This window comes from Eufriesea mexicana, unplaced genomic scaffold, assembly GCF_001483705.2.
Source record: "Eufriesea mexicana isolate 0111107269 unplaced genomic scaffold, ASM148370v2 scaffold572, whole genome shotgun sequence".
Taxonomy (NCBI): domain Eukaryota; kingdom Metazoa; phylum Arthropoda; class Insecta; order Hymenoptera; family Apidae; genus Eufriesea; species Eufriesea mexicana.
The window spans coordinates 406750-433067 of NW_016908738.1; the positions used below are offsets into that span (position 1 = coordinate 406750).

The window sequence follows — 26318 nt, forward strand, 5'->3', positions numbered from 1 at the left end:
AACCGTTGTTCGACTATTTTATAACGTAACAATTTAATATTAACTATTTCATTGAAACCGTCAATTTTTATACGTTAACGGCGTATGAACACGTTAGCGTTGTTTTAAAAATATTTTTTTTTTTTTACAAAAAAAAAAATTTCTATGGAATTCCAAAAATTGTAATAAGATACTGGAACATCGTCAAGTACGTATTCGTCAAAATGCTGATTTCGATATGATAATACATCTTGGCGATAAGTGTTCGAAAATGATTTGGAGCACATATTTTTCTAAAGGTTACTTAGCAAGATGAATGACGAAAAATAGAAACAGGTGTCTGTGAATGGACGACGCGTAACCTTATGTGAACACATTCATGTTACTATTACTCACCACGGAATTTTCGTCAAAAGGCTCAGCCTTGAAATTAATCAGGTTTACATCGAGAGTGCCTTTTTTGTAGAAACCGAAGGTACTAAGAGCAATATATCGCCTTACATCTTTCTGTAACATACAACATCCATAAGCACAGTGTACGGAAGTTCCGTAACCTATAACTAAACGACGAGGAACAAAATTCTCTGCAAAGACAATAATTTATACAGTAAACCTATTAATTATATACCGTAATTTTTGTTAGCAAACTTTTAACGAGAAAGCTTCGTACTCTTTATTATATTTGCAATCGTTTACATAAGAATAACTTTGTACATAATTGTCGATACGGTATTACAATATACTATTCATTTATGTAATTCATTTAATGCTTTTTCTTAGAGTAATAATTATTATGTTTAATGTATATATTACACGCTTAACTTCGATAATTGATTAGATTGTGATTGACGTAACGAAAGAATTCTAGTAAAATAATCGGTAAATATACACGCGTTAGTAGTCAAGATTCTTTGAACTAACCCGTATTTCAAGTTTGTGAATTCTACCCGCTGCTAATAAGAATATTGACATAGTCCAAAGACATCGTATCACTAATTGTATCGATTGCATTTTTACTATTTTTCACTAGAGAAATGTCACATCACGAAAATACAAAATGTAATCATATCTAAAACACACAATCTCTGCTCATCGATACACGAGCAGAAACTGAGCTTGGACAGTAGGAATGTGATCTTGGTTAGACGGAACGGATGAATTGGACTACGCGCAATTTTTCAAAATATTTTTATGCGTAGTTATTATTGTTCTATTATTGTAATAAATATAATAGACATATGCATAAATACATGTATTATTTACATCATTTATATTAAACCAAATTGTTCTAGTTTTTGGTAACTCAATGTGCAGTAAATACAATTTTATCGAAAATTATAGTTTTCAAATGACTAGTTTTTATAATAACAGTTAGTAATTAACGTAATAGATAGTTAAAACGAAAAGACATTGTATGAATATTAATTACTTTTTCTCTTTCATTTTAAGCGACATTTGAAATTGTAACAGTGATTTTGATTGCATACATACTATAAATTAAAATTAGATATAAGTATTTTAAAGTTTTTATTAGATTATAAGTTTGAAGGTAACGTTATTATAAAAGATATTTTGAAATACATGCTCCGAAATTAAAATTTCATAAAACTATTAATACAAAAATTAAAAAAAGAAACAAAGTGTTGTTGAGGTTATGTTTCGTTTCGTTGCTGAATGCTATATATATCTGACGTCATTTGAATTCAGATAAGACGCCCAGTGATTTCTGAAAATTGGAATGGAAAAACATTTCGCAGCATTAAAATTATTAGATTGTAATAAGGATTGGAAATTAACCAAAGTTCTTAATTATTCTGAAACGCCATCATCTCATGAAATTTGCGTAACACAAATCTACCAGTCGAAAACTCAAACTGACTTGATTAGACAAAGTAGTTATGAAAAAATTTTCGATGAACATGCAAACACAAGGTAGAAATTTGTAGTGTCTATATTCGATGATAAAGTGACAAGAATGATTCATCCTTTTTTTTTTAATTGCAGACAAATAGAAAAGTTGATAGAAGATGATAATACAACTTGTAATCAGTATCGGACAGCAGCAGACTTAACAACATTTAATTCTTTTAAGAGACAATCCTGTAAAAGTAGTCATATTTTACAAGCACCAAAATTTATATCAAACAAAATATCAAATGAAATATTATCCAATGAAGTTGAAAATACAAATGCTACAAACGAATCAAACTTTTCATCAAATTGCTCTATAACACATACAGATACAAAAAATGAAATTGATCATTCTTCTTCTGCGCAATTTAGAAATTACGAGGAAGCAAATAATGAAGCAAAGATAAAAGATGCTACAAAAAGTATAAACAGTAAAACATATCAAAATATAAAAAACAAATTTAGACCACTGGTAATAAAGAGCAAAACTTTACCAAAAAAGAAACGGAATATGTGTTATTGTAGTTGCTTAAGTTTGTTTATATTACCAATAGTTGCAGTAATAATTGCAATGTTTTGCAGCTGTGATATAGCTAGAGTTTGTAACCGCACAACATTATTCTTAAATGCAAGTCAAGAATTACAGAAAAAGATACATGGACAAGAAAATGCAGTTTCACACATTATTAAGTATTTAAGTGAAGATACTTTCTATTTAAAAGTTTTATGTCTAATAGGTGGAACAGGCGTTGGAAAATCTTATACTGCACAAATTATAGCGCAACATTTTTCTTTGCAGAAAGACATTTTGATCTATGATATGTATATAGACCATGTTACAGATATAAACACGTTAAATTCAGTTGATTCATATCAGTTAATTATTATGGAAAATTTAAAAATGAAAGATTTGGATACCTTCTCTAATGTAATAAATGAATTAACTAAAAAAAAAGATAAATGCATTACCGTAATAGGAATTTTTAATGCAGAGGAAGTAAACACTAATTTAGAGAGAAAGGTAGATTTAATTCAAAGTGCAAATACAATTCATGAAGCACTGGCCAATAAAGAAATTGTTTATTTAATTGTTCCTTTTCAACCATTAAATAAAGAAACATTACAAATTTGCATAACAGAGGCAGCAGCAGCTAGTAATTTAATTCTTACATTAGATCAAATAAACGAAATTGAACAAAGCTTACTACTTTTTGGTAATGGCTGCAAAAGAGCTTATTCCAAGGTACAGATTGTTGGTAAAGCCAAAATTTGATTTAGTTACTTATTTATTAAATATATGTTCCTTTGTTTTTCTAATGCGAGAAATTTTAGAGAATTAAGCACCCTCCATTACGAAAGTTTCGGTATTCAAAATATTACCAACGAGAATACTGTTTCTGATTCTGTTTAATCTTTAAACACGTGTAGAAACCTCAACCATTCTACAATGAATCTTTAGGTGAGAATTTTATACGCTAGTTTCAGTCCTGTTAACGACCTTTACCGCGTCATTCTATATCGTTTATTAATGAATATCATATGAATCATAATATTAAACATGACGATTCATATTAACATTTAGGAAAAATTATTGTAAAATTTAAAGTAGCTTGTAGGCATGGGACTTGTTTACTTATTAACTTATATTTGTTAACACGCACGTTATTAAGGCGTACTCACTTCTTGAATGAAACCCCGTGTAAGTACAATCTACTTTAAATGACAAAGAAAATTTTGTACTTCTACTTTAACTACAGACTATTGTTTAATAATTATTTAATAAACGAGTAAATCTAACAGTATTGATAGTTTTTCATCTTAACGTGAATCATTAATACATGCTTAGCGCGTCTTTAACAGTCTGACCATTAGAGGGTCTTTTTAGATCTAGGTACTCGCTTATATATTTTCTCGCAGAACTCGCTTGACATTGTCAGAAATTTTGTAAACGCCTGTTCTTTTCACTTTTTGCTACTATCATACGTACTGGAACAGTGTGTAGTGATAGTACACCTGTTGTGAGTCACAAGACCCGCTCTATGTATGCTTGGATTTAAAAAGATCCGCCGTTGGCTCCGCAATTGTTAAAATAGAACTAATTACTCTTATCAAGATATAATCATATAAAGATACAAATTCTTTTCAGTAGCAGATATTGCATTCTACAGACATGATATAACTGCTCTTGAGCATTTGACAACGTATTTACATTTATCGCTTATTAGAAATTAAATCGTATTATTAAATTTATCATTTTAAATTTTGGAAAGCATAACAAAGTTCCAGGTGTTTCTTAGTTCATGTGACACGATGTCTCATAAGACATGTCTACGTTACATCTCGTCTATGTCAGAATACTTCTATGAATGCAGTTACATTTCACTTTCAGATGGTAAGTACTCCAACTATTGCGTGTCAAAGCCTGGTACGAAAACAGTATTGAAACAACTGTTACGTACACTTATGTCAGTATGATCACTACCGTTATGCAAAACCATAACACTTTACCTCGCTACAAAGTCACATTAATGCTTTTTCTTCCCCATTTTTCATTTATAATTTTATTTCTCTGCTGTCATTGAGAGATTAAAGTGTATTTACTTAAAATTAGCAAAGATCTGACATTTGAAATATTGTTTCAAGTTTGAATGTAATCGTTAGTAATAATTATTATGTCGATACACGATACTATATCTTTTTCGAATATGTGATATCATCTCATTTGAATTATAATTATATGTACGTATTACCCCATTTAATATAAGCAAAATCTGTTATTATTTTTTAATAACGAGCTCCGATATGTTATCGCAAAACTTATTCGAGTCCGAGACCAGTAGAAAAGAAATTTCCTTAATTGCTTGTTACGTAGATCGATGATGTAAGATAGAAATAGTTGCGTGGAATATAGTGGTGATTAGAAAATAGGATGTGATTATGCGCTTGCAGAATTTTGATTTTGAACATTATACATTGATACTATCGCGCGTAGCTCATCGGTATGAAATAAACAACTGCTTGATTGAATTTAAAAGCAATTGCTAGTATGTCGCACAACAGGTATATTTTATACCAGCATCGCATTCGTAATAATTTCTCGTGCATCCTTTTTCTCCTTATCGTTAAATCGGACCAAAAATGTAGCGAATCTCGAAATGGTCGTTTCACAATTATATAAATTTACCTCTGATTTATGCGTCCTCTAGTTTTATTGGAGAATCATCGTAAACGAATTGCCAACAGATTTTATCGCGCGAATTGTTACAAAGAACACGGGTACTTTCATTTCTGGACAAAAGCACAATTTTTTGAATGTTTTGTAAAATTATGGTTGGTTGTAGAAAAAGAAAGAGTCGTTACGAAATTAACGACCACCGTGCATCATTTCAGTGAACGATTATGCGACCTATCTATAAAAGAAGAGCAATTTTTAAACCATCGCATTCGGTGTTCGCTCTTCATCGCAAATTCACAGAATAGCTTATACGCGTTCTCCGTCAGGCAGAATTCTTAATCAAATTCAATTAATAAGAGTGTAAATAAAGGTGCAATACTTTCCTGAAAGGGTTTCTATCTCTCGAGTTCGGCGGCAAAAGTTACCGCAAGAGTTCCAAGGCGGAGGTAGAAGAAAGGTGTAACTGGAAATTATAAAAGAGCAGTCGACCGTCAAGAGGAGACAGTCTCCTCCAAGTGTTCACCTGCGCGACTACAAATCGGGTATGTCATATATTTTTCTATTTTGTAAATTAAAGAATAAGTTTTTTTGTTTGTTTTGATTCAATAATTTATTCCTTTACGATAAAATGCTGAAAATTTTCACGATTGGACAACGCGTCGTTCTATCTAAAATTTGAATCGTATTTTTGTGAAATTAATAGGTTTATACTTGGAAATAAAAATCTCTAAAGCAAATTGTACGAATTGTATCGTCACGGTGCCCAAATTTAAAATTAACAGAATATTTCAGTACGATTTACATTCTAGTAGCTAAGTTTTACAAAATTGAAAACTTTTTCGATATATTCCAACTTTTGCTCTATAGATATCAGGTTCAGATATTCGTAAAATCAGTTTGTTTCTTAGCAACATCTCGAACACTTCTTATTCGCATGATAATTCATTCAGTACGCAACAAATTTTAATCACGTCCCGCGGCACATCGATCGTTTTTCTCGATGTACTTCATCGAACCGATGTCGCAAGAATTTTAAATACCAGCAATTGTAAGTCGACCTTGCATTTAGAGGGCAGAAATTCTAGAGGCCAAGGGCATCAAACAAATTGGCGACATTGAATTTGTAAAAGAGCTCATCTGTAGACGTAGTCTACATTCGTAGTCTATATATATAATGATAATTCATAGTTATTGAATCTGATCAATAGGATGAAACGATAGTGAATAACGCGGCATGATGGCATACAGAATACGCACAGGAAACTTCAAAACTTTTCATCTTCTAAACTGTTTATACTTCTTTTGTAGCTTTTGGATGGAATCGCAAGTTTATTTCTCTTAGCTTTCGGCAGTTGAATTCTATGAATTCGTAAGGAACTTAAGTACGTAATTTCAGGAGAAAGAGAGAATGAAAGGAAGGATGTTAACAGACCTGTCGGCCTAATTGACGTAATACTTTCCGGCAAAAATGTATTACTAGTTACGGGGCGAACGGTAGTGGAATCGGAGAAAGAACTTGAGTAGTAATAACACGATAAGTAGCACTTTCTACACGGAAGATAGTTGCACGGTTTATTTCCCTGGTTGCTCGATAAACCCATTAGTATTACGTTGGTTGAACGTATAACACACTTTATTCGCGAAAGAATCTTGTTCGACAAATCTGCCTTGCAAAGTAGGAAATTTGACAACAACAAAGACGTGCAGACAATAACTTCCAAAAATAAAAAAAAAAAAAAAAAAAAAAGAAGAAACATTGAAACGAACCTATTCTTTTTGTCATATTTAGCGTCTTTTTCCCTGATTTCCACATTCCAAAGTGTTGAATCGGTTAAAGGATAGAACGAAAATAAGCTGCACTTCGCTTCTAATCGGTTCCCGACGATCTTCCAATCAAAGTTAGCAGCCTAAAAAAATAAGCTTGGCAGATGTAATTAGTGAACATCGTTATTTATGAAATCATGAAACGACTATAGAAATTATTCAGTTTGAAGTAGCGAATCAAAAGGACCATTAGAAAGCAAATACATGAAAGGTATTACTTAACGTAGGGATAGCCAAGTAGTGAAATATCATCGAACGATGTTAGTCGGCCGTACAAAATCGGAGAACAAAGATGGGCGCGTAACCTGGTCGATTACATAATCGGAGAAAGTGATTGCGAAACAAGTCACTCACTCGCTTGCAAGGGGCACATGTTGCTATCATGGAACACGTAATGCTGTGCGGTATTCGTACTTGCTCGAACATTATATCATAAAGCGACGAAATTGTTACGTCACGAAAAATGATCTTTAACTTGCTATTAACTAAGTTCTTACGAAATTACGGAACGGCGCGATCGAAAGAAAGTATTTCGAGCGTGTTCTTTCCCATCGCGATATAACTTTCATTCACACCGTGACTTTGAACGATATCGGGAAACTATGTCAGCGGTTCGTTAAAGAGAGTGCAGCTGACGATCGAGAGGGCGAATGGAAGCGAATTTGACCTCGTTTCGCTGCAAAAGATCGGGACGAACCTTACTTTGAATATCACGTGTAAAACCTGCAGTTATCGCTGTTATATCCTCTGAAAAGCGTAAGACAGGGACAGTAACTACCGATAGATCGTTCGTAATGGGAACTAAATGATTTTTTAGAATTCCGACCAATCGACAATATTTTGGATAACAAAAATTTCAAGTTGCTCTTACCTACTGCCTATAATTCGAGAGAAATTAAGAGAACAAGATGGGAGCGATCGAATGGGTAACCGAGGAAGATAACTACGAATGCACGTTATCGAAAGAAACGCAGAAGTTAGCCAAGGAGGAACTCAGAGAAGATAAAAATACCAGAGATCAAGCTCTCGAACAAGTTCGTAATTGGATAAAATTGAATCCGCGTATTCAAAACTGTCGTCTTGGTGAGAAAACAGCTTGTTATTTTTAAATATTAGCGTTTGTAGTCATGCGGTTAAATCGCGAAAATTGCCGCGTAGACAGTAATGACACGCTTTTCGTTCGATAGATGGGCAATTTTTACTAAGATTCTTGAGATGCAAGAAATTCAATGTCCCAATGGCGGAAGAGGCAATCGAGAGGTACTTGCTGCTACGCCAAGTTTATCATCCTGCTTTCAATAATTTAGACATTACGGAACCAACGATGGAAGAACTATTGTCCCTGGGGTAAGATTAGACAGATATGATTTCGTGCTTCGATAATGGTAATGGTGAAAGAATTTTTGTTTCCGTAGATATCTGTTCGCTGCGCCAGGACGCGACCCTAAAGGCCGTCGTGTTGTAATTGCTAGACCAGGTAATCTCGGTTTAACCACGTCTCCCGTGATTGCTCTTGCGAAACTTAATTACATATTCCGACGTGGATAATATCTGGAAACAAGCATATAATGATCATTTTCAACCTTCCTCTTTTTTCCGTTATAAATATTATCACGATGTCTCCTTGAAAAATAGTAACGATTGCGACGAGACGTGTACAGCCGTTGATCGATGCAATTTTATTTTTATCTTTTATTTATTACGTTGATTCCAGTTTCTCGAAGGAATATAAGTAACACGTGTCATTTCGTTACCACGATTATTAATAACACCGAAACGAGATTACACCATAGAAGGAAAAGGAATAGCACGATCTTATGTACTCCGTAATTGCATGCACGTTTATATGTCATATGTACGTTCCGCTTCACGCGTGGAACGCGTGTTTTCAGGTGTTTTCGATCCCCATAAGTACACGAATGCCGACATGTGTAGAATCCATGCGATTACATACGAATGTTTGATGGAAGACGAGGAAAGTCAAATACGAGGTTTCGTTCATTTCGCCGATGGGGCTGGTGTCAGCTTCCCTCATTTGACACTCTTTACTCCCAAAGAAGCTGTTCGTATCGTTAAGAACGGAGAGGTATGATACCCGTAAACCTCTTCTTATGTCATAATTTCAAAGTGTTGCAACGGGGACGAATACGGGAACAAACTTTCACGGCTATTTCACTTTCGTTGAATATTCTACGATATTTTCGGTTTGAAAATGATTATGTAGTGTTACGTATGGTCGTAATGCAATTTTCGAACTGTTTTCGAAATGACGCGCTACTAGAAACTGGATATCTGACATAATAAATAAACGAAACTTTGATTTCAGCGAACTATACCGATGCGGCATAAGGAAGTTCACGCAATTAATACACACCCTTCGTTGAAATTTGCTCTAGACTTTGGTATGTCCCTAATTTCCGAAAAAATAAAGAAACGAGTTAAAATTTATACCAGTTTAGAAGAAGCAATCAATAATAAAATGGACACCAGTATGTTGCCTAAAGAGTACGGTGGTACGATGCCTATGAAAGAAATGATCGGTAAGTGTCGAGTTGAAAATTTCGTCAACGATATTTGCAATTAGGTGTATTAATCCCGTTGAGTAAAATGTAGCGAAATGTTAATTTTAATAATCGTATCTATCGTGGAAAATAATTTTCATTACATAGAACTATGGAGAAAGGAATTGCTAGAAATGACACCGAAATTATTGAATCATGATAAAATGAGAGTATCCTTGGAATTGTATTCGGAAAAGGCTCGAGAAGGTGCGGTATCAGCGCTGAAACAAGGTTTTGGTTGTTCCGATATTGGCTCAAGTGATTCCACCATGTACGGTATCACCGGTTCTTTCAGAAAACTCGAAGTCGATTGATTGCAGCGCATTATTACATTTTTCTAAACAACATTTACTCTATCGATAGAACAAGTAATTGATATTTTTCTTGTATCGAATTATTTTTAGTAGTAAGATTGTGAGAGATAAATTTTGATAAGATAATATTCGTGTACAAGAAAAAGCAATGAAATTTCGATCTCGATCTCGATCGACGCAGTTATCTTTTGTGCTCGATGAATCTCGTAAAGTTCAGTAAGTAACGATAAATAAATATCGACGATTTTTATATACTTAAATATAATATCAGATTTAAACGTATTTGACGAAACTTTGGTTTACGTGCAGTAATTATAGGTTGTATGTCATCTCGTTTTGATTGCTTGTAAATAAGACTGTATCAATGGAAATAAATTCATATTTTCTTACACTCATTTTATGCCCTTTTGTTTTTTAACGATGAATACGGCATCGAACTTAAGAAGAAATCCAGGTTCCAATAATCTTGCGTACTTTAGCTCTAGCTTGAATAAGATCTTCAACATCCGTATCTGAATCGCTATACAAATCACGACAGTGTGAAGATCCTGGAAGAAATGTTTGATCGATTAATCGATAATTTACAATTTTTTCTATACTTTAGCAACAAGTTACATCCCGTTTCGTTACCTTTGATAAGTATGGCAGGTGAATGTGTATTTAGATCTTGAAGAACAGATAAAGCATGCCACGGATCAACGTCTCCGTTGGTAAAAATTACGTTTCTCAAATCTGGCCGTATGCCACCGTACATTATGTTTGTTCTTTCAATTCTGGTGTTCAAAAATATGCGATCATAACTATAAAATGAAACATAAAATTAGCGACATATTTCAATAGGAAATAATTTTTCAAGTACCCAAAAAAAGTTTGAAAACACGTACTAATTTCCGTATAAATCGCGGCAAATATCTGTAAAATATCGTAATGGAAATAACGTTCCAAATATTGAATTCTTTGAATTCGACGTTTGGTAATAACCGTATTCCGTGCATGTCTGGTAGTACCATTGCCTCACTGGAAATAACGATTTGTAAAAATTGCGATGAAGATATGTAAATAATTCACACAGCCTTTTTACAACAACGTACTTATATCAGGCTGAGCATCCCATGTATGATTTTGATATAATTTGACAAACTTATTGTAATTATTTTTCAAACATTTATCTTTGCTTGAAACCAAATGCGCCAATCTTTGAAGAGGACTACCTAAATACGAAGCAGTCATGTTCTTACAGCAAGCGGCGATTTTTGTTTGACCGTTTTCCACTTTATTGTATTGAACAATGCTAGCAAATTCCTAATCAAGAACAAATGGGTAGCTATACAGTTTTATAATTGCAGATGTTCATCGATTATTTTCGAGAACTTACTAATCCCCGTTTCAGTGTGCAACGAAGGATATTTTTTGTAAAACTATACCTCAGCTAAAAGGTTCTCTAGATGTCCCTCATCGTCGAAATATCTTGCAACTGGAACGTCGCACAAGCTGAAACGTACAATTTAAGCAAATATTACACATGGTATTAGATATAATTGATTTCAAATTAACAAACGATAATCACTTGAACCATTTTTTCAATTTTTCCGGGCCACCTTCAGTGATTAATAATTCTTCGACTTCAACGAATGCAGCTTCAATTTCATCGACACATTTTTGGCTGTACTTACGCAGTGATTCGGTCACGACTTCGTAATATTCTAAAAACGAAGAAGTTTTTTATTTCTCCAACGAAAGCTAACTTGAATTACAAATAATTTTATTCCTTGCCATAAAAATCAGCTTTAGCGAGAACTGGAGCACTACTAGCCAGTGCACCCTGGATGAGATGAGGATATTTAAGCCTGGCCCAAGTTGCAACACTTCCAGCATAAGATCCACCAAAAACAATGACAGTGCTATTCTTAAACCTTTCTTGCCTTTTCTTTGTTTTGATAAAATACGCTATATCTTCCAGTGCTTGATCTACGCTTAGATACTGCAAATTTTCTGAACTTGTATCTCTGAAATTGTTTCAACGATTCGAAAGGTAATAAGAAAGTTGATAAAGCATCACAAGCTGAAACAAATATAATTCTTCGGTGGAAGAAGAAATGAATCCCTTACTCAGTTGGTTTACTTTTGCCGTAAAATCGATGCTCGGTATAATACATTTGCGCGTTATGAGAAGAGGCGATCTCGTACATTAAACCAGCTTCCAAGAAACCTCTATTTATTGCCCATTCTCCTCCGATCATGATCAAAATCGGTCCATTTTTTTTAAAAAATCTTGAATTTTCAAGATATCGCTACCGACATGAAAATATAAATATGCGTAAGTTTGTTACCTTAAGTATATATGTAACACCGTAACGTACCATTGACCACGTGCGATTGTCCCGGGGATTGAAATGATCGACATACTGTACGATCCATGATTCGGTTATATTTTCGGGATTTGCTTTGTTCAAAGATCGTGGTTCTTCTAAGCCACGAAAATGAAACCCATGAAGCCCAACGCCATGCCCAAGGCGACAAGTAAAACACAATAACAAGAAAAGGTTTAAGAAAATCATATTGAATTTTCCAAATGATAAACAACTTCGATCAGTTTTATAAATTCGATGAACGGTCAAGTCATTTGTACGATACTGATTTATAAAATGCTCTTCCCGATTGCTTTATTACATTGTGGCGAGATAATAGGTTCCTCTTGACGTTAAATGAAATTGGAAAAAGTTATCTGATAAGTTGACATATACGCACTCTCTGAATTGATAATAGTAAGTACGCAACCATGACTTAGAAATACACGATCAATCCATCAAAAGGTATCAAACTGTAAACACGCACATTGATACGCGAAAGGTATGTTGTTTGAAATATCTCATTCAAGAATAATTGTTCAGAGTGTTTTAATTATTTTCTACAATCGAGGAAAGGACTGATAGGAAGAATGGACTGTATTAAACATGAAACATTTTATTTTTAAATATATTTTGATATGAAAAGGTACTTATGTATTAAATTATAGTAATTTCATTCCAACTTTTTGCAACGATTTTCAACGACATCACGATTGCAAAAAATTTACATAAACTCAACGTCTATTATATTATTTCTTGACTTTTGATTCGCTTTCAGAATCTGTCGTAGCCCACTCATCGTCGGTCAGTTTTTTATAAAATTCACGTGACGTTTCTGATGTTTCGATACTTTTATCTTCGATGGTACCAGAAAAATCAGAATCAGAAGATCGCGTACTGTCAGAATCAATTTGTTCTGAATTTTCTTTATCCCATTTAGATTTTATTCGAGATAAATTTGTTGCATCGACAGTTTCTTCGGTATTCGATTTTTCGGGTGTGTTCCTACACTTTCTTTTCGAAGAATCTTCGCACAGTTCGTTATGATTTTTTAATTTATATCTACCTTTCTCGACATCCTCTTTTTCTTTTTTAGAATATTTGCATGAAAATTTATGAAGCTTCGAACGATAACTTCGATCACTACTTCTCGAATACCTTTTACGAGAATGTTTTGGTGATATATCGTAATTGTTATCCTCTTCCCTTTTTCTTGGGTAATTTTTCGATCTTTTCCTAGAGAACTCACGACCATTCAAAATATCATCATCTTTAATCTTTTCTTCGAAATGTTTTCTGGAACTTGGCCGATGACGTTTGATCGGCGTTTCGTCGTTTTCGATAGTTTTATTTCTATCAGATTGCTCGTACCGTTTATCGCGCGTCAATTTTTGTCGAGGATCCCTCTCACTGGAATGATGACGGCGTTTTTCAATATTTCTTGAACGGTGGTCTATCTCGGGTTCGGGAGATTCGGACCATCTCCAATTCTTACTATCCTCTACGTCACTAATATCCTCCCACTTTGATTTACTTCTAAATATAAAAAGTACACAGATAAAACATCAATAACATATAATAGCAATACAATATAGGGTCGTAATTGTTAAAATTACCTATGTTCAACTTTTTTAGTAATCGTAACTTCTTGAATGGACGAAGATAGTTGTTTCGCCCATCTCGGTGGACTTTTAATATCGTACTCGTCGTGCGGATTTTTAAAAGTGTGTAAGAAATTGCACGCCCTCCCTTTCGGACATTTTGACATTCCGCATACAGCACTTCTCCATGATTTCAAATTAACAAACTCGCAATTGAGTTGCCGACCAGCATACCATCGACCTTTTAATCTTCTCAAAGCCCTGGCAGCATCTCTTTCAGCGTAATATTCGACATATAGATTTCCCCGTAAGTGAACTTCGGTATTACAACAGTATTTCAAAGTTTTTATTCGTCCAAATGACTCCAATTCCGGAACGACATCCTTGTAAAATTCACGAAAATGTTGTCGAGTTTCCGAACTTTCAAATTCGAGAGCGATATCTGTGTCATACTCGGCTGAATTTTTCTCCAAGGAAAAATGTGTATAAAAACCAGGTACTAGTATCACTTTACTTAAACATACCCTGCGATGATTTCTCGAACAAGTATCACCGTATCTGTAAATATGTAAAATATATAACTTCCTGAGTGTCATATTTATTTTTATAGTTTAATAAAGTTCGAATGGAACATGTTTTGCTTACCTACAAGCACCTGTCTTTGTAAAAAAGGGACAAAGTTCTTTACCCGGTTGGCTATCGATAACTTCACGCAAAGCTTCCGGAGTTTTGATTCCACTATCGATATAGTCGTCAATCTCTTTCAGTAGCTGTTCTCGTCTTCTAATGTCCTCTTCCCTTCTACGTTTCTCTTCTTCTTGTTTTTTGCGAATTATTTCTTGTTTCACTTCAAATTCTTGTCGGATTTTCGCTTCCTGTTCGAGTTGTAACTGTCGAGCTTTTTGCTTTTTCTCCTGCAAAATTTGCCATTCTTCTTGGGCCTTTTCCTAAGAAAATTACGAATAATGTAAAACATTACGTGTATATTTTCTGTTAAAATTAATATGAACATTTAATTTACAAGGATTATGTAATAACTAACAGGTTTTGGTATCCACATTTTAACATTATTTTTAAGGTTATAACAAAATTTTTGTGGATAATTCTATAATTAATCGAATGTATGCAATCGATCATAAAAACAAAGTAATTTCGACAATGACAACATGTGCATTGTATTACTCAATCGTTGGCTAATAGCTTTCTTAAATTTAAGGGGGAAAAATACATAAATAAAGACAAATAGAGTATGCACTTGTAAAAGGAAGGTCGTTAATATTGTGTAAATAATAGTTTAATAATTTTTTTTTGTGAACTAACTTCTTCCTCCAACCATAATCTTTCTCGTTGATTGTTCTCTTCTTTTTCCTGAGCTTCTTTTTCTCTCTCCTCAACTTCACACTGTTCAAGCCACTTCAAATATTCCGCGCTTTTCTCAAGTGCTGCCCTCAGTTGTTTCTCGTCCAGTTCTCGTTGAGCGGCCACTTTACGACGCAGGCGTCTTCGACGCTCCTTTTTCGCTATTCTACGCCACTCCTTGTGGCTCTTTTTCGTCGAACAACTTCCTTCCATTACCATGCATTTTCTACGAGAGAAATTATTCTGTTATCCCAGATGATACTGAAGTATCACGAATTTTCTGAGACTCGCGAAATATATCTGTCACACGTTTGACAATTGATTCCAATGGAGAAATGTAGAGAACACGTGCACGTCGCCATGTTACGTTTGGAAGGGGAGACTTTGATCTAAATTGTCCCTATGTTTTGAAATATAAAATTGTATAATAAAGCATGATTCTATTTCCGTTGATATTTTCACATTATTCGGTACGAAGAGATACACCAAACATTTTGTAACGTAAATAAAACTTAGAGAAAATGATTTAACTTTTTGTCAAAATTAGGGAAAGCTGGTCGAAAATGGTTCATAGTTTACTTAGTTTTTCTTGTATAGTACATAATGTATTACATGTATGATATCTGAGAAATTACAGTTTAATGTGATTTAAGATAAATATTATTTGATTGCATGAAGTTATTAGCATCAGAAGAAATCATTGCTTCTAGGGACTTTTACTCCAATATTATGATCATGTTTATTCATTTAAAAATGGAATTTGTAGTAAAAAAGAATTTAGATCAGGGGTAAGATAGGAATAAATGAAGTGTCCTAATTTCTAATTATGAATCAACAAAATTCACATCTTTACTAGTAACTTTAATCACTTCATAATTAGCTACGCTAAGCAACTTCATGTTAGTTGATTTCAGTATTTGAAGTTAGTAATTGTTTTTGAAATGCTCATTATTGATTCGCTTTGCTTTAAAAACATGACATCTTGTGTTTCCCACTTGAGTGTGTCTATTTTTTCTATTATTATAAATAGAAAATAGGTGAGTATATTTAAGTACGAGAAAATTACCGTGAAGTCCGTGTTTCTATTATGGCAATATAACCTCAAAATTTAATTTACTCTATTTTATAAAACCTATCCACAAATATCTTACTTATCTTTAAGTATAATTACGCTTCGTATGAGCAGAAAATTTAATAAACTAGTAGAAATATGGGCCTATGTTGCTGTAGCATAATCTAACATTGGTACAAATAGTAAGCAAAAATATGTACACTGTTACTTTTTTTTTTAAATTTTTTATCCATTTATGTATTATTAAGATAATAACCCATTACTTTTGAATTCGACTAAAAAAAAATTGTTTACACTTCTTTCATAACCAGAAAACATTTAAATAATTAGAAATTGGGATATTTACTTTACATGTACTTATAATTTATGTTTCTACCTTTTTACAGATTTTTTTATTTACATTGTACATTGTAAAGAAAGAAATTTTTAAAATATATATGTTGTATGTAAAGGATCAAAGGTGTTTAATATTCTATTTTGGTATATCTTTTATTAGCTTGATATAAAGGAATAATAATTTTATGATAAACTGGTTGAAATCTCCACGGTGGACATTATCAATGCACCATGGAGGAGCTAGAAAATACAGTAGCTTTCTTCTGGTCTTCTCCGGTTTGCTCTAATATGCTCTTGCCATTGTGTGGACCAAGATGTCACGCTGCATCACAACACCGTTCTTGGTTTCTCCAACAGTATGTGCTTCTTCTTGGACTGTTCGCAATTAAGGCAGATCACAATCTGTCAAGGGAAGACAATCTTTGTCTGTGACTCAAACTTATCTTATGTAACTTATTATCAACTTACACACATGTCCTAACTAATTTATCCTTGTTATCTCATGGGTGCACACGTATAGATAGAATCCAATGTAGTAGAATCAAAAGAATTTTGCTAATCTCTCTGAAACTCAGGTTGACTACTTATTGGCAGGAGTTGTTTAAAAATTCTTTGAACCAGATATTAATAAGTTCACCCATCATTTTCATCCCTTCCTTCCTTTATTGGCTTATAGTAATTAATGTCATCTAAATCTCTTAAAACAAAATGTTATTTTTGTTTTTTAAATATCTCTGTTACATACATAATTCTTGTGTTTCCTACAATAATGTCTACATACACATTAATATGAATTGTATCATTATGAATATTCTTTTTATGTAAACATAAATGTACCTCACTTTGTATATAATTTTATTTAATTAATTCATTTAATTTTTTATATCATATCCTAACTTTGATATATTTATATATTTATTCAGTTTACAGACCTCATTCCTTGTCTCTTTTCTCAAAACCTTTTGACTGTGCTTTATAAATGTCCTTTTCTAATATTTTATGCACAATTAGTATTTTCATGCAACTGTCAATGTTTCATTTCATCTCTCATTGCCTCCATGAATTATTCACTGTTCTTTGGCAACGTTGTTTTTTCATATGCTTCCGATTCACAGATTTTATTACTCATTGTTTTGTACATTCATATAATTGGAATATCTCAGCAGCAATACTCCTACCATTTTGCTTCTTAACAAACATTTGACATCTCTGTTGAGTCGAGTCATGCATCTGAAATTCTTTTAAGACTACAACTTCATTTTCTCTTTCACTTTCTTCTTTCTATACTTCAGTCTGCTCTTTCTTCTACATATATCATCAATGATGACATCTGTATTAACCTGGTCTTGTCTCTTTGGGATAACAAATTCTTCAAATTCATAATCTTCATTGAAGAATTTTATATCTTTGCCTACTACTACTTTGTCAGTGATGATATTCAGTAGACAATATTCCTTGACATTTTGTGCATACTCAACAAATATTATCCCTTTTACTTTTTGATTTAGCTTTCTCCTTCGAATTTCGGCTACATACACGCATACTTTTAATCCGAACACAAACAAGTGTTACACTAACTGTTTGTTTTTATGTCATCTTTCATACAGCATTACATCAGCTGCTTTAATAATTGTTCTATAATGCAGATAATTTGCTGTGCAGATTGCTACTCTCCAATATTTATTTGGGAGATTTGCCCTAATTAGTATCATTTTTTCTATTTCTAAGAAGTGCTGATCAACCTTTATCCATTTTTCGTCTGGATTTGGCGATGTTTAATTCGACCTTACACCTTCAAATTTAGAAGTTTGTATTATTTAACCGCATGATGGAGAAATATGCTCTTATTGTTCTTTTAATATAATTTAGACTATTGTACAAATATTGGACTCATAACCTATTAGCGTAATTTAAAGGAATACCAACTTTATGCTAAACAGTGTTTTGTTATATAAACTTCCTACCTAACTTATTACCAACGTACATGTACGTATATTCTATCTAATATATTCTGGTTACGAACGTCCTATACACTTATCCTAGTACAAAAAATAAAATATAGTTGCCGTCTAAGGCATTTTAATATTTACGCATTTATACCCATGTACTACGCACTTATACGCATATACTACGCACTTACACGGATATACTACGCATTTATACACTATATGCGTATTTAAACGTTATATGCGCATTTAGACACAATATACGCATTTAGGCGCATATACGCATTTAGACGCAATATACGCATTTAGTGTTGTGAATTCGTAGCATGAATAAAAATATATTCTTGGAATGTATATCATATTCATTGAAAACATATTAATAAAGAAGATATATTAAACTTTTGTTTATTTAAGTTGTACATTTTATAGATATCGACTAAATAGATTTGTCGTGTAAATTTTTCTGTCATTTAATTTATGCGCAGTAACAAAAGCTAAATAATATTTTACAAAAATAAATCGTCGATTAGTAATTAATATGTTTATCATTTGAATTGGACATTTATTTTGATTGTTAATTTAGGTTCCTCTTTGTAGGATCCATGTTCGAGGATTTCATTGCTACGGACCTGCAAATATACCGTTATACCTGACAGAGCGTTGAACTACGAATGGTACTAACCGGCATGGTGAAACCACTCGCGGTAACGATCAGAAACGATGACAAATGCACTTGTGTTATTCAAGGAAGATTAATTACATAAATAAGGTAGCAGATAATAATTTATTATTGTTCGGTGTGAAAACAATAAAAAAACTGCATGGTAGCTGTCGAGAATTCATAAATAGTATAGAGAAGTTACCAGTGCAGTTCGCGAAACTGGAAGACGGTGGTGTTGCACGCCTCGACTATGTGTACCTAGCTGTTTTACTTAATCAATTTCAACGAAATAAAAAATATCAAATAAATATATCGCCAATCAATTGTTAAAATGAAGAATGTGTAACTCGAAGCACAATTAATCCGAGTACCATGGAAGAAATAAAAATGCAGTTGAAAAATGGTCATTCCGAGAGTTTGAGTAAAAGCTCGCCGAAAAAATCGACATTTTGGGCTTACGTATTGTGGTGGTTCGGAGGTCTAGTTGGAATACACCACGTATACTTGGAACGGGACCTCCATGCTTTTGTACATTTCAGTACTTTTGGTGGATACTTTGGTCTTGGATGGCTTCGGGATATCTACAGGATACCCACGTACGTGAAAGATGCGAACGATGATCCCAACTTTCTGAATGATTTTAAACGGAAAGTTAGAACCAATCGCAAGGTATGTTAAAAAAAAAAAAAAAAGATCACTAATTGATTTTAAAAATCCGAATAAACAAACAAAACCGCAATTAATTGTATATATACATAATACTTTTTATGCAAAATAGGTATACCCCAATTAATTATGCGATATTTTAACACGCAACAAGCTGACATTCTTCTCGTTAAACGTCGAAGAATAAGAATCGGTCGTATAAGCGAAGTGTTAACGAAATTTGTCATTTGATTTCAGCCACCATTTTCATCATTGCGATTCGTTACCGAAAATGCGGTCGCATTTTTTTGGGCCGAAATATTTCGTAACGCCATTCCAGAGGATGAACTATTTGGAATTAATTTTAGGCATTTATTAATCCTAACACCTTTAGTCATTGCTTTAGGTAAAAACTAAAAATATTACAAAATTCGCTATTAGATACATGCACTTTAGCTTTGTTAAACTTATCTTTTATGATTATTAACAGTACGCTTGTGCATTGAATATAATTATTAGATAAGATTAAGTACGCTGAAATAAATGTAGGTTGCTAAAGCGCGAATATTTTTAAAAATATGTTTCAAGTAGTGTAGCATGACCTAGTAAAATATATTTATATATATAAGTTTCATATTATATTTGTAATTAATAATTTCTCAAGGATTTTATTCATGAAATATTTATTTTCTTCGTTTCCATTTACTTCCGTGTAGGATATTCTTTGTATCTCTAACAATTGTATTTATTTAGGTGTTTGGACGGTCGGAAATATTGGCAGGGAGCAAGGTTCCATATGGATTGCTCTGTGTTCGGCATATTTATTGTATCCAACATTAACCTTTATCGGAGATGACAGCACGTGGGTATTTTTGATGGTCGTTGTTGCTAGTTTAAGCTTCGATACGTTCAGCAAGCAATGGAGATTGAAGCCAAAGAAGAAAAGATCCCTCTTTCGAAGAATCTTTTATCTTGGTTTAGTTGTCGCGATTTATGTGTCTTTATTAGGATCGTACTTGTACTTCAATGCTGTTATTACCGACAGCGAGGGCGAAGAAATTAAACTATCCGATGCTGTCCAACACTTCTTAACATCTCCCATATGGCTTGATCTTAAGGTTAATTAAAATTATGTAATATACATTTCATTGAAACAACTAATGTTCTACGAAATGTGAAATTTTATAGGCAAGCCTCGAGGTAATGTGGAATCAAGCGATGCATCAAAGTTTCTGGGCGACATGGGCACAACTGGTAGATCTCACAGATCCGCGGGGCGAAATAAACGCTTACAAAGTAAGCATTGTAGCTCATTATTATATATGAATTCTATATTTATTTATGTAATAAAATTTCTTACGTAGGTTTTGGGCCTTTCTCAAACGGCCACGCAAACTGAAGTTACGGCGCGTTGGAGAGCACTGTCGAGGGATAATCACCCCGACAAGATAAAAGGCAGCGAAGAAGAAAGGAGACAGGCTCAGGAGAAATTTATGGAAATACAACAAGCATACGAAATTCTTTCAAAGACAAAGAATCGTAGGCAACGGCGAAATAGAAAATCCGATAATTGACACAGTTGCGGACAGTGACTTCATGATAGGGTATTTCATTTGGCAATTAAATACGTTTTAAGTTAGTTGACGTTTTCTGTAAAAGTGACGCATAGTTTGATGTTCGATAAATTAACGATAAGTAAAGGCTGCTACGGAGAGAAACTGTTTTCATTGATCTTACAAAAATGTATTGTAAAACATACATTCTACCTCGTTCTTTCTTGTTATAGCGGTATACATTTTTGTCGAGCGTATTACTGGTACTTAAAATTTGGCACTATGCGTCCTCGCATTGAACACAAATATTAATATTTATACAAAAAATTGTTTTTATAAACATAAGTATAACGAAAATATATTTCCATGGTTTGTAGTAGTTGTCGGCACGTTCTCTTCTCATAATACCAATGACATAAGCACATACGTATTTGCTTATGTATGGATTCGGCGTCTGACTTTTATCTATCACGATAAGAACGATCGTTTCCGTCTTTAAAGGAGAAACAGTATCTTAGAAACAAATAACACGAAGTCTGGACGAAGACGTTTATTTATAAGTTTGTTTGGTGGTCTTTGTGCAATTAAAAAATGTCAGTTCGCTTTCCAACAAGTTGATGTGTCGTAAATCTAGAAAATTTATAGAGCCAATCTTTCACGGATGAAATAATTTAACGGATAATTATTTGGAATTGTTTTGAAGTTATATCACCGATTCTTTACTTTCGTGATTTTTATCTATAGAATTTTGTTTATCTTCCTAATATCTGAAACGGTTTACATTGACCACGAACCAAAAATAAATTTTACCGTTTCACCCGTATACGACACTTACTAAAACCATTTACATTGAAAACAGTTTAAGGTAATGGTTACTAACGTACAGCAGAATAAATTATCCACGAAGGATAACAATCCTTCTTTTTGACTCTGAATTCTGTAAACAGGTTTATAGTGTTGAAAAAAAAATGCACAATTTTGGTCGTATAGAAACGAGAATGCGCGTAGATTTTTAAAAACGATAGTAAGTTTGAAAGGAACAAAAATTTCGTCGATCGATAGGAACTATAGCTGAGCCGGATAACGAGTGATTGAGTCGAAGGAGATCGAAGATTCTCGAATTTCTTTTTCGAGAACAAAAGAAACACTGCCGATTCGCGAATGAGACTTGTCGATTTATTTGTTTTTCTTCTTCGATCGCGATGACTTCGCTACCGTATTCTCGATCTTTTCTATGGAATTTGAGCTATGCTTGTCCTTTGATTGTTCAAGTATATCCTGCGGTGCAACTAGCGTCACTCTGAAAAATGAAGAATTCCAAGGATAAAGTCTGTTATTCGGAATTAGGCGAATGCAATTGGTAGAAACTGAAATCGTTACCTTAATTGGGGAACACTGAGAGGTCGCAGAAGACTTTTAACCACTGGAGGAACTTCGCTAGATTTCGGTAGTGCGGGACTGCTTGCACAAAGGGCAGCGCTGGTTAATTGCGAAACCAAGGAAAAATTTCGATCTGGTCCGGACGATGTACGAAAAACTTTTCTTATCTTTGATCTGAGTCCCGTGGATGGTGGCGATAGAGGTGTGGTCGGAATGGGCATTAGCTGCGATAAATACTTTTCGCTGTTATTTCTGGATTCTCGCGTTATCGCGTGGCTTCTATTACCAACAGGTTTATTACCTTTCCTTGTAGTACTTTTGCCGCCAGTTCGGGTTCGCTACCCCACCGACAAGAGGTTGACCTTTCGAGGAGTCGATGCCTGGCGAACCTTTCGATTACTTCGGCGCACACGTACCTTCCACAAAATCTAGCCCATTGTTCCGCCCTTAGCCCTCTCCCGTGATCTCTTAACGTTGGATTGGCGCCTGAAATTTCAATTTCGCTGTCCGATATTCCCGGATTTATCGTTTTCCCGGAAACGAGGCAAAAGACAATTTGGCTTACCGGCGAATAGTAAAATTTTGGCGCATTTTGTTCTTCCTTGAAGCGCCGCTTTCATCAACGGAGTAAAACCCGATGTGTTCCTGGCGTCCACCTCGATGTCTGGACATCTTTGAAGCAGTATGTTCAAACATTCCGTTTGCCCTGAACCGGGTGGAATGAGACGGTGGTTAAATCGTGTACCAATGAATTTACATCCTTCGAGGAGTCAAGAGTTCGCATATTTCGACTAACGCAACGTTCAACCATGTTTTGGCTTGAAACGTCTTTTCGTCGACGTACGTCACTGCAAACCACGCGCGTTTCAAGTACTCTAACATCGGTTATTTTTGGCTTGGATGACGCGGTGGAACCCTTACGGCATCGCGAGTGTAAAATTTGACGTCCGCCTATGCATGTATTATGTATCCGATATAGTAGCAGAGGTTTTCTAACGTTGCGGGAAGTGTTGTGTTTATGAAATTTATGCCCACCACGTGGCCGCATTCTTTCGATTACACGAACGATACGACTGCAGGAGTCAGAAATGGCTGTCCTTGAAAGATTTTAGCGCAGCAGATTTTATTTTCGTATCGATCTTCTCGCGTTCGTGGAAGAAATCCTTTACCGAACTGTTCGTTCGATTATTCGTTGCCGAGCAAGAGTCTCGTGGGTGTCGGACAAGAAGCAAGGAAAATCCGATATTTGCGAGCACTTTCTCTTCGTTTTCTCTTTTAAAGCATAACGCGACCACTTACCGGCCTGGGCGGCGAAATGTAGAGGCGTGTTGCCTTCGTTGTCGGGAATATTCGGATCCACCCTTTCGAACGAGAGAGCTAACTCCAGCATTCCCGGGGCACCGTTTCCAGCCATGTAGCTGATGGCGGTCTGGCATGGCAAATAAACAATCTAAATGTTGGTTTATTCGAGGATTCGCTCGAAAAGCACGCTGATTGCATAAACTGCTTTTTCCATGGAACAGTTATTTGCTTCTCCGTGTTAAACCGCAGACGCCGAACGTTCTGTTACCTTTCGTTCTTTTACTTCTCTTTACCTCTCTGTCTACAGTGCCAATAGACTGCCAATAGACGCTTTCGTTATTTCCTTACAACTGTTAGACGACCAGTGCTTAGGAACGTTATTTTCGAACGTTAGGAGAAAGGATTGCGAAACTGTTCATCCCGGAAGAGGGATGGAAATAAATACAAACGCGAATGTCCAGCAACCGCCTTGCTTCTCGTTCTGTGCCTCGAAAACATGCACAATGGACTGGTGCGGTAAGAATCAATTTATTAAGCAACTACTCGCGTTGACACGACAGCTCGAACGCTATTACTTCACGTGCGTCATCATAGCAAACACACGTCAGAACAACACTTGCACTTGTTTTCGCGTAAAGAACGTTCGACGCTTTTTCAGTTCGCGAAGGCAGATTTGTTTATCCTACGCGAATCGAAGAATATCTTTTTAAGCAATACCAATTTTTTGGTAGATTCCCGTTAACGTAGCAACCGCGTTAACTCGTTGGACTGTAAACTCGTCTACCGTGTATACGCGCAGACGCATCTGAAATCTCGGTTTGATTATTAGAAATGATAATTTCCGGTTGATCGCGTTTAATTTTGTTCCAACAAGTTAGAAAGAGATTAGATACCTTGGTCAACGGGGTTTCAAAGGCAATTTTGTGATTAAACTTTTAAATATCTTTTCTGGTTACTCGTTTGGTGTCCCCTCGAGGCGAATATTTCGTACCGAACGTACAAACGACAATTTAATTTCAATTATAGTCCAAGGCATCTTATCCGGACGCGTTACCCAATGCAGCTAGGTCGTGAGATTACGAGGAATAATATGATTTATTTAAAAGTACTCTTAATTTGTTCCCCTGCGATCGATGACAGTCGCTTTTTCGTAATACGGTATATATCGTACAGTAGAGAAATTATTTCTCCCGTGTCCTTCAAACCGTTACCTCGCGATACTCGAGAAGAATACACACGAGATAAGGAGCTTCCAAACTTTTATCGTCTTTCTGTAAACACATTGCTACGGCCGGGAGTCGAAATTCGACGACGCGAACGTTGACAGAAACCCAAGTATCTTATATCGTATGTAAAAAAGTGCTTAGTCGGGTATCACTTGTCGGATATCATCATTATTATCGTTTATCTCGTATTATTCCTAGCAAATTTTCCTCGTTTATATTCGCAAGTGAAATATGAACCATGGAACTTATCATCGTATTTTCTTCTTTTTTCTTTTTCATACGCGATCGATAGTGACTTACCCTGCCGCAACTATCAACCATATTGATGTCTACGTCCCCGAATCCAAATTTTCGCACCTGAACTGCGATTTCGTTAAGGACAATTTCGTCTGCATCTCTGGCTGCCCTCAGGAGGGCCGCTGGGCCCTCGGAGGTCGTATCCCACGAGGACGGCACTTTTGTGACAATGTTCACCTCGCGCGTACTATGGTCTACAAAAGAAACGTAACGCTTCATATTTGCTAGGCGAATTTTTGCAAACAGCGTTTCGCAAGGCATGGAAATAGAAGAAATAATAAATAGGCTGTCGGGTAGGCGTTACCTCGATAGTTTACAACTATGACGGACGTATTTATTTCTGTAATGAACTATAGTAAAGAGTGCCGGTAACGTCTGTGCGAAATCAGCGTTAAATGGAGAGTCATTTTTAGCATTTTACGTAGTACGTGTAATGATAATCAAACGATCCTTCTATTCGCTGTGTCTTTTAGCACGTCGTATTGTTTGACTTCTATTTTCTACGTTTCCTCGGTTCGGTCCATTGTGAGGATATGCATATTTTCCTTGACGAATTTCCAAAGAAAACAATAACCGTTACGAGTAATGCGCAGACTCTATGACGAACTCGGTAAGAATTGCGAAAACGGGCAACCATTCGGTTGGAAATTGGTATTGGAAGGAAATTGGTATGCGAGGACAAATAAGAGAGGAGAGAGAGGAAATACGCGTACCTTGCAGGACACCTTTGTGATAGGCCTTGACCTCGTGAACGGCGGCTCTTCTATAAGGTGCTCGTTTCTCTTCGAAACTCGTATCCGAACTGAAGGACACCGATTTCTTCACACG

General features: G+C 34.8%; 7 protein-coding genes across 12 annotated transcripts in view; 3 read left to right on the forward strand and 4 right to left on the reverse strand.

Annotated features, from left to right (window-relative positions):
- LOC108545871 (protein GPR107) overlaps nt 1-1088 on the reverse strand; it is a 6174-nt gene extending 5086 nt beyond the window's left edge. For both annotated transcript variants that reach the window (XM_017897682.1, XM_017897683.1), the window contains exons 1-2: nt 901-1088; nt 376-486 (exon numbers count right to left, since the gene is read on the reverse strand). In XM_017897682.1, the coding sequence (XP_017753171.1) occupies nt 376-486; nt 901-990 (201 nt within the window). In that variant the 5' untranslated portion in view covers nt 991-1088. The remainder of the gene's footprint in view (nt 1-375; nt 487-900) is intronic.
- A 533-nt stretch (nt 1089-1621) lies between these two features.
- LOC108545911 (uncharacterized) lies at nt 1622-3583 on the forward strand. The gene is made up of 2 exons (XM_017897730.1): nt 1622-1911; nt 1984-3583. Exons 1-2 carry the CDS (start codon nt 1718-1720, stop codon nt 3161-3163), a joined length of 1374 nt encoding a protein of 457 aa, XP_017753219.1. The 5' UTR covers nt 1622-1717; the 3' UTR covers nt 3164-3583.
- Nucleotides 3584-4248: 665 nt separating this feature from the next.
- LOC108545976 (alpha-tocopherol transfer protein-like) lies at nt 4249-10067 on the forward strand. Of its 2 annotated transcripts, XM_017897864.1 has the most exons (8): nt 4249-4282; nt 5456-5607; nt 7707-7972; nt 8077-8236; nt 8305-8366; nt 8782-8975; nt 9216-9429; nt 9559-10067. In XM_017897864.1, the coding sequence occupies exons 3-8, from the start codon at nt 7798-7800 to the stop codon at nt 9762-9764; spliced, it is 1011 nt and encodes a 336-aa protein (XP_017753353.1). In that variant the 5' UTR covers nt 4249-4282; nt 5456-5607; nt 7707-7797; the 3' UTR covers nt 9765-10067. The 2 variants fall into 2 exon arrangements, with proteins under 2 accessions (XP_017753353.1, XP_017753352.1); XM_017897863.1 differs by lacking the exon at nt 4249-4282 and having other exon boundaries at nt 5384-5607.
- LOC108545977 (putative serine protease K12H4.7) lies at nt 8362-12342 on the reverse strand. The gene is made up of 10 exons (XM_017897865.1): nt 12125-12342; nt 11874-12055; nt 11538-11770; nt 11332-11467; nt 11189-11255; nt 10856-11066; nt 10649-10781; nt 10395-10564; nt 10155-10312; nt 8362-8440 (listed from the first exon to the last, which is right to left on the reverse strand). Exons 1-9 carry the CDS (start codon nt 12320-12322, stop codon nt 10203-10205), a joined length of 1440 nt encoding a protein of 479 aa, XP_017753354.1. The 5' UTR covers nt 12323-12342; the 3' UTR covers nt 8362-8440; nt 10155-10202.
- Nucleotides 12343-12861: 519 nt separating this feature from the next.
- LOC108545921 (U2 small nuclear ribonucleoprotein auxiliary factor 35 kDa subunit-related protein 1) lies at nt 12862-15318 on the reverse strand. Its single transcript, XM_017897740.1, has 4 exons — nt 15034-15318; nt 14359-14660; nt 13729-14271; nt 12862-13648 (listed from the first exon to the last, which is right to left on the reverse strand). Exons 1-4 carry the CDS (start codon nt 15289-15291, stop codon nt 12862-12864), a joined length of 1890 nt encoding a protein of 629 aa, XP_017753229.1. The 5' UTR covers nt 15292-15318.
- A 690-nt stretch (nt 15319-16008) lies between these two features.
- Nucleotides 16009-21929, forward strand: wus (TM2 and DnaJ domain-containing protein wurst). Of its 4 annotated transcripts, none has more exons than XM_017897741.1 (6): nt 16009-16109; nt 19024-19756; nt 19991-20138; nt 20486-20850; nt 20921-21028; nt 21097-21929. In XM_017897741.1, exons 2-6 carry the CDS (start codon nt 19460-19462, stop codon nt 21304-21306), a joined length of 1128 nt encoding a protein of 375 aa, XP_017753230.1. In that variant the 5' UTR covers nt 16009-16109; nt 19024-19459; the 3' UTR covers nt 21307-21929. The 4 variants fall into 4 exon arrangements, with proteins under 4 accessions (XP_017753230.1, XP_017753232.1, XP_017753233.1 ...); XM_017897743.1 differs by lacking the exon at nt 16009-16109 and adding an exon at nt 16278-16326; XM_017897744.1 differs by lacking the exon at nt 16009-16109 and adding an exon at nt 18415-18466.
- An 83-nt stretch (nt 21930-22012) lies between these two features.
- Nucleotides 22013-26318, reverse strand: part of LOC108545848 (membrane palmitoylated protein 7-like protein metro) — a 16704-nt gene continuing 12398 nt past the window's right edge. Inside the window, exons 12-18 of the mRNA XM_017897643.1 lie at nt 26204-26316; nt 25494-25684; nt 23965-24094; nt 23231-23371; nt 22967-23151; nt 22666-22889; nt 22013-22585 (exon numbers count right to left, since the gene is read on the reverse strand). Of these exons, the coding sequence (XP_017753132.1) occupies nt 22462-22585; nt 22666-22889; nt 22967-23151; nt 23231-23371; nt 23965-24094; nt 25494-25684; nt 26204-26316 (1108 nt within the window). The 3' untranslated portion in view covers nt 22013-22461. The remainder of the gene's footprint in view (nt 22586-22665; nt 22890-22966; nt 23152-23230; nt 23372-23964; nt 24095-25493; nt 25685-26203; nt 26317-26318) is intronic.

Excerpts from the sequence above, each read along its gene's own strand:
- LOC108545976 (XM_017897864.1), top strand. The coding sequence starts at position 7,798 with ATGGGAGCGATCGAATGGGTAACCGAGGAAGATAACTACGAATGCACG. Across the intron at positions 7,973-8,076 it reads TATTCAAAACTGTCGTCTTG|ATGGGCAATTTTTACTAAGA; the intron begins GTGAGAAAACAG and ends TTCGTTCGATAG. Across the intron at positions 9,430-9,558 it reads GCCTATGAAAGAAATGATCG|AACTATGGAGAAAGGAATTG; the intron begins GTAAGTGTCGAG and ends TTCATTACATAG.
- LOC108545977 (XM_017897865.1), bottom strand. The coding sequence starts at position 12,322 with ATGATTTTCTTAAACCTTTTCTTGTTATTGTGTTTTACTTGTCGCCTT. Across the intron at positions 11,771-11,873 it reads GGCAAAAGTAAACCAACTGA|AGATACAAGTTCAGAAAATT; the intron begins GTAAGGGATTCA and ends AAACAATTTCAG. Across the intron at positions 11,067-11,188 it reads TAGAGAACCTTTTAGCTGAG|GAATTTGCTAGCATTGTTCA; the intron begins GTATAGTTTTAC and ends GTTCTTGATTAG.
- LOC108545911 (XM_017897730.1), top strand. The coding sequence starts at position 1,718 with ATGGAAAAACATTTCGCAGCATTAAAATTATTAGATTGTAATAAGGAT. Across the intron at positions 1,912-1,983 it reads GATGAACATGCAAACACAAG|ACAAATAGAAAAGTTGATAG; the intron begins GTAGAAATTTGT and ends TTTTAATTGCAG.
- LOC108545921 (XM_017897740.1), bottom strand. The coding sequence starts at position 15,291 with ATGGTAATGGAAGGAAGTTGTTCGACGAAAAAGAGCCACAAGGAGTGG. Across the intron at positions 14,661-15,033 it reads GATTATGGTTGGAGGAAGAA|GAAAAGGCCCAAGAAGAATG; the intron begins GTTAGTTCACAA and ends TAATTTTCTTAG. Across the intron at positions 14,272-14,358 it reads ACAAAGACAGGTGCTTGTAG|ATACGGTGATACTTGTTCGA; the intron begins GTAAGCAAAACA and ends ACATATTTACAG.
- wus (XM_017897741.1), top strand. The coding sequence starts at position 19,460 with ATGGAAGAAATAAAAATGCAGTTGAAAAATGGTCATTCCGAGAGTTTG. Across the intron at positions 20,139-20,485 it reads ACCTTTAGTCATTGCTTTAG|GTGTTTGGACGGTCGGAAAT; the intron begins GTAAAAACTAAA and ends GTATTTATTTAG. Across the intron at positions 20,851-20,920 it reads CCATATGGCTTGATCTTAAG|GCAAGCCTCGAGGTAATGTG; the intron begins GTTAATTAAAAT and ends GAAATTTTATAG.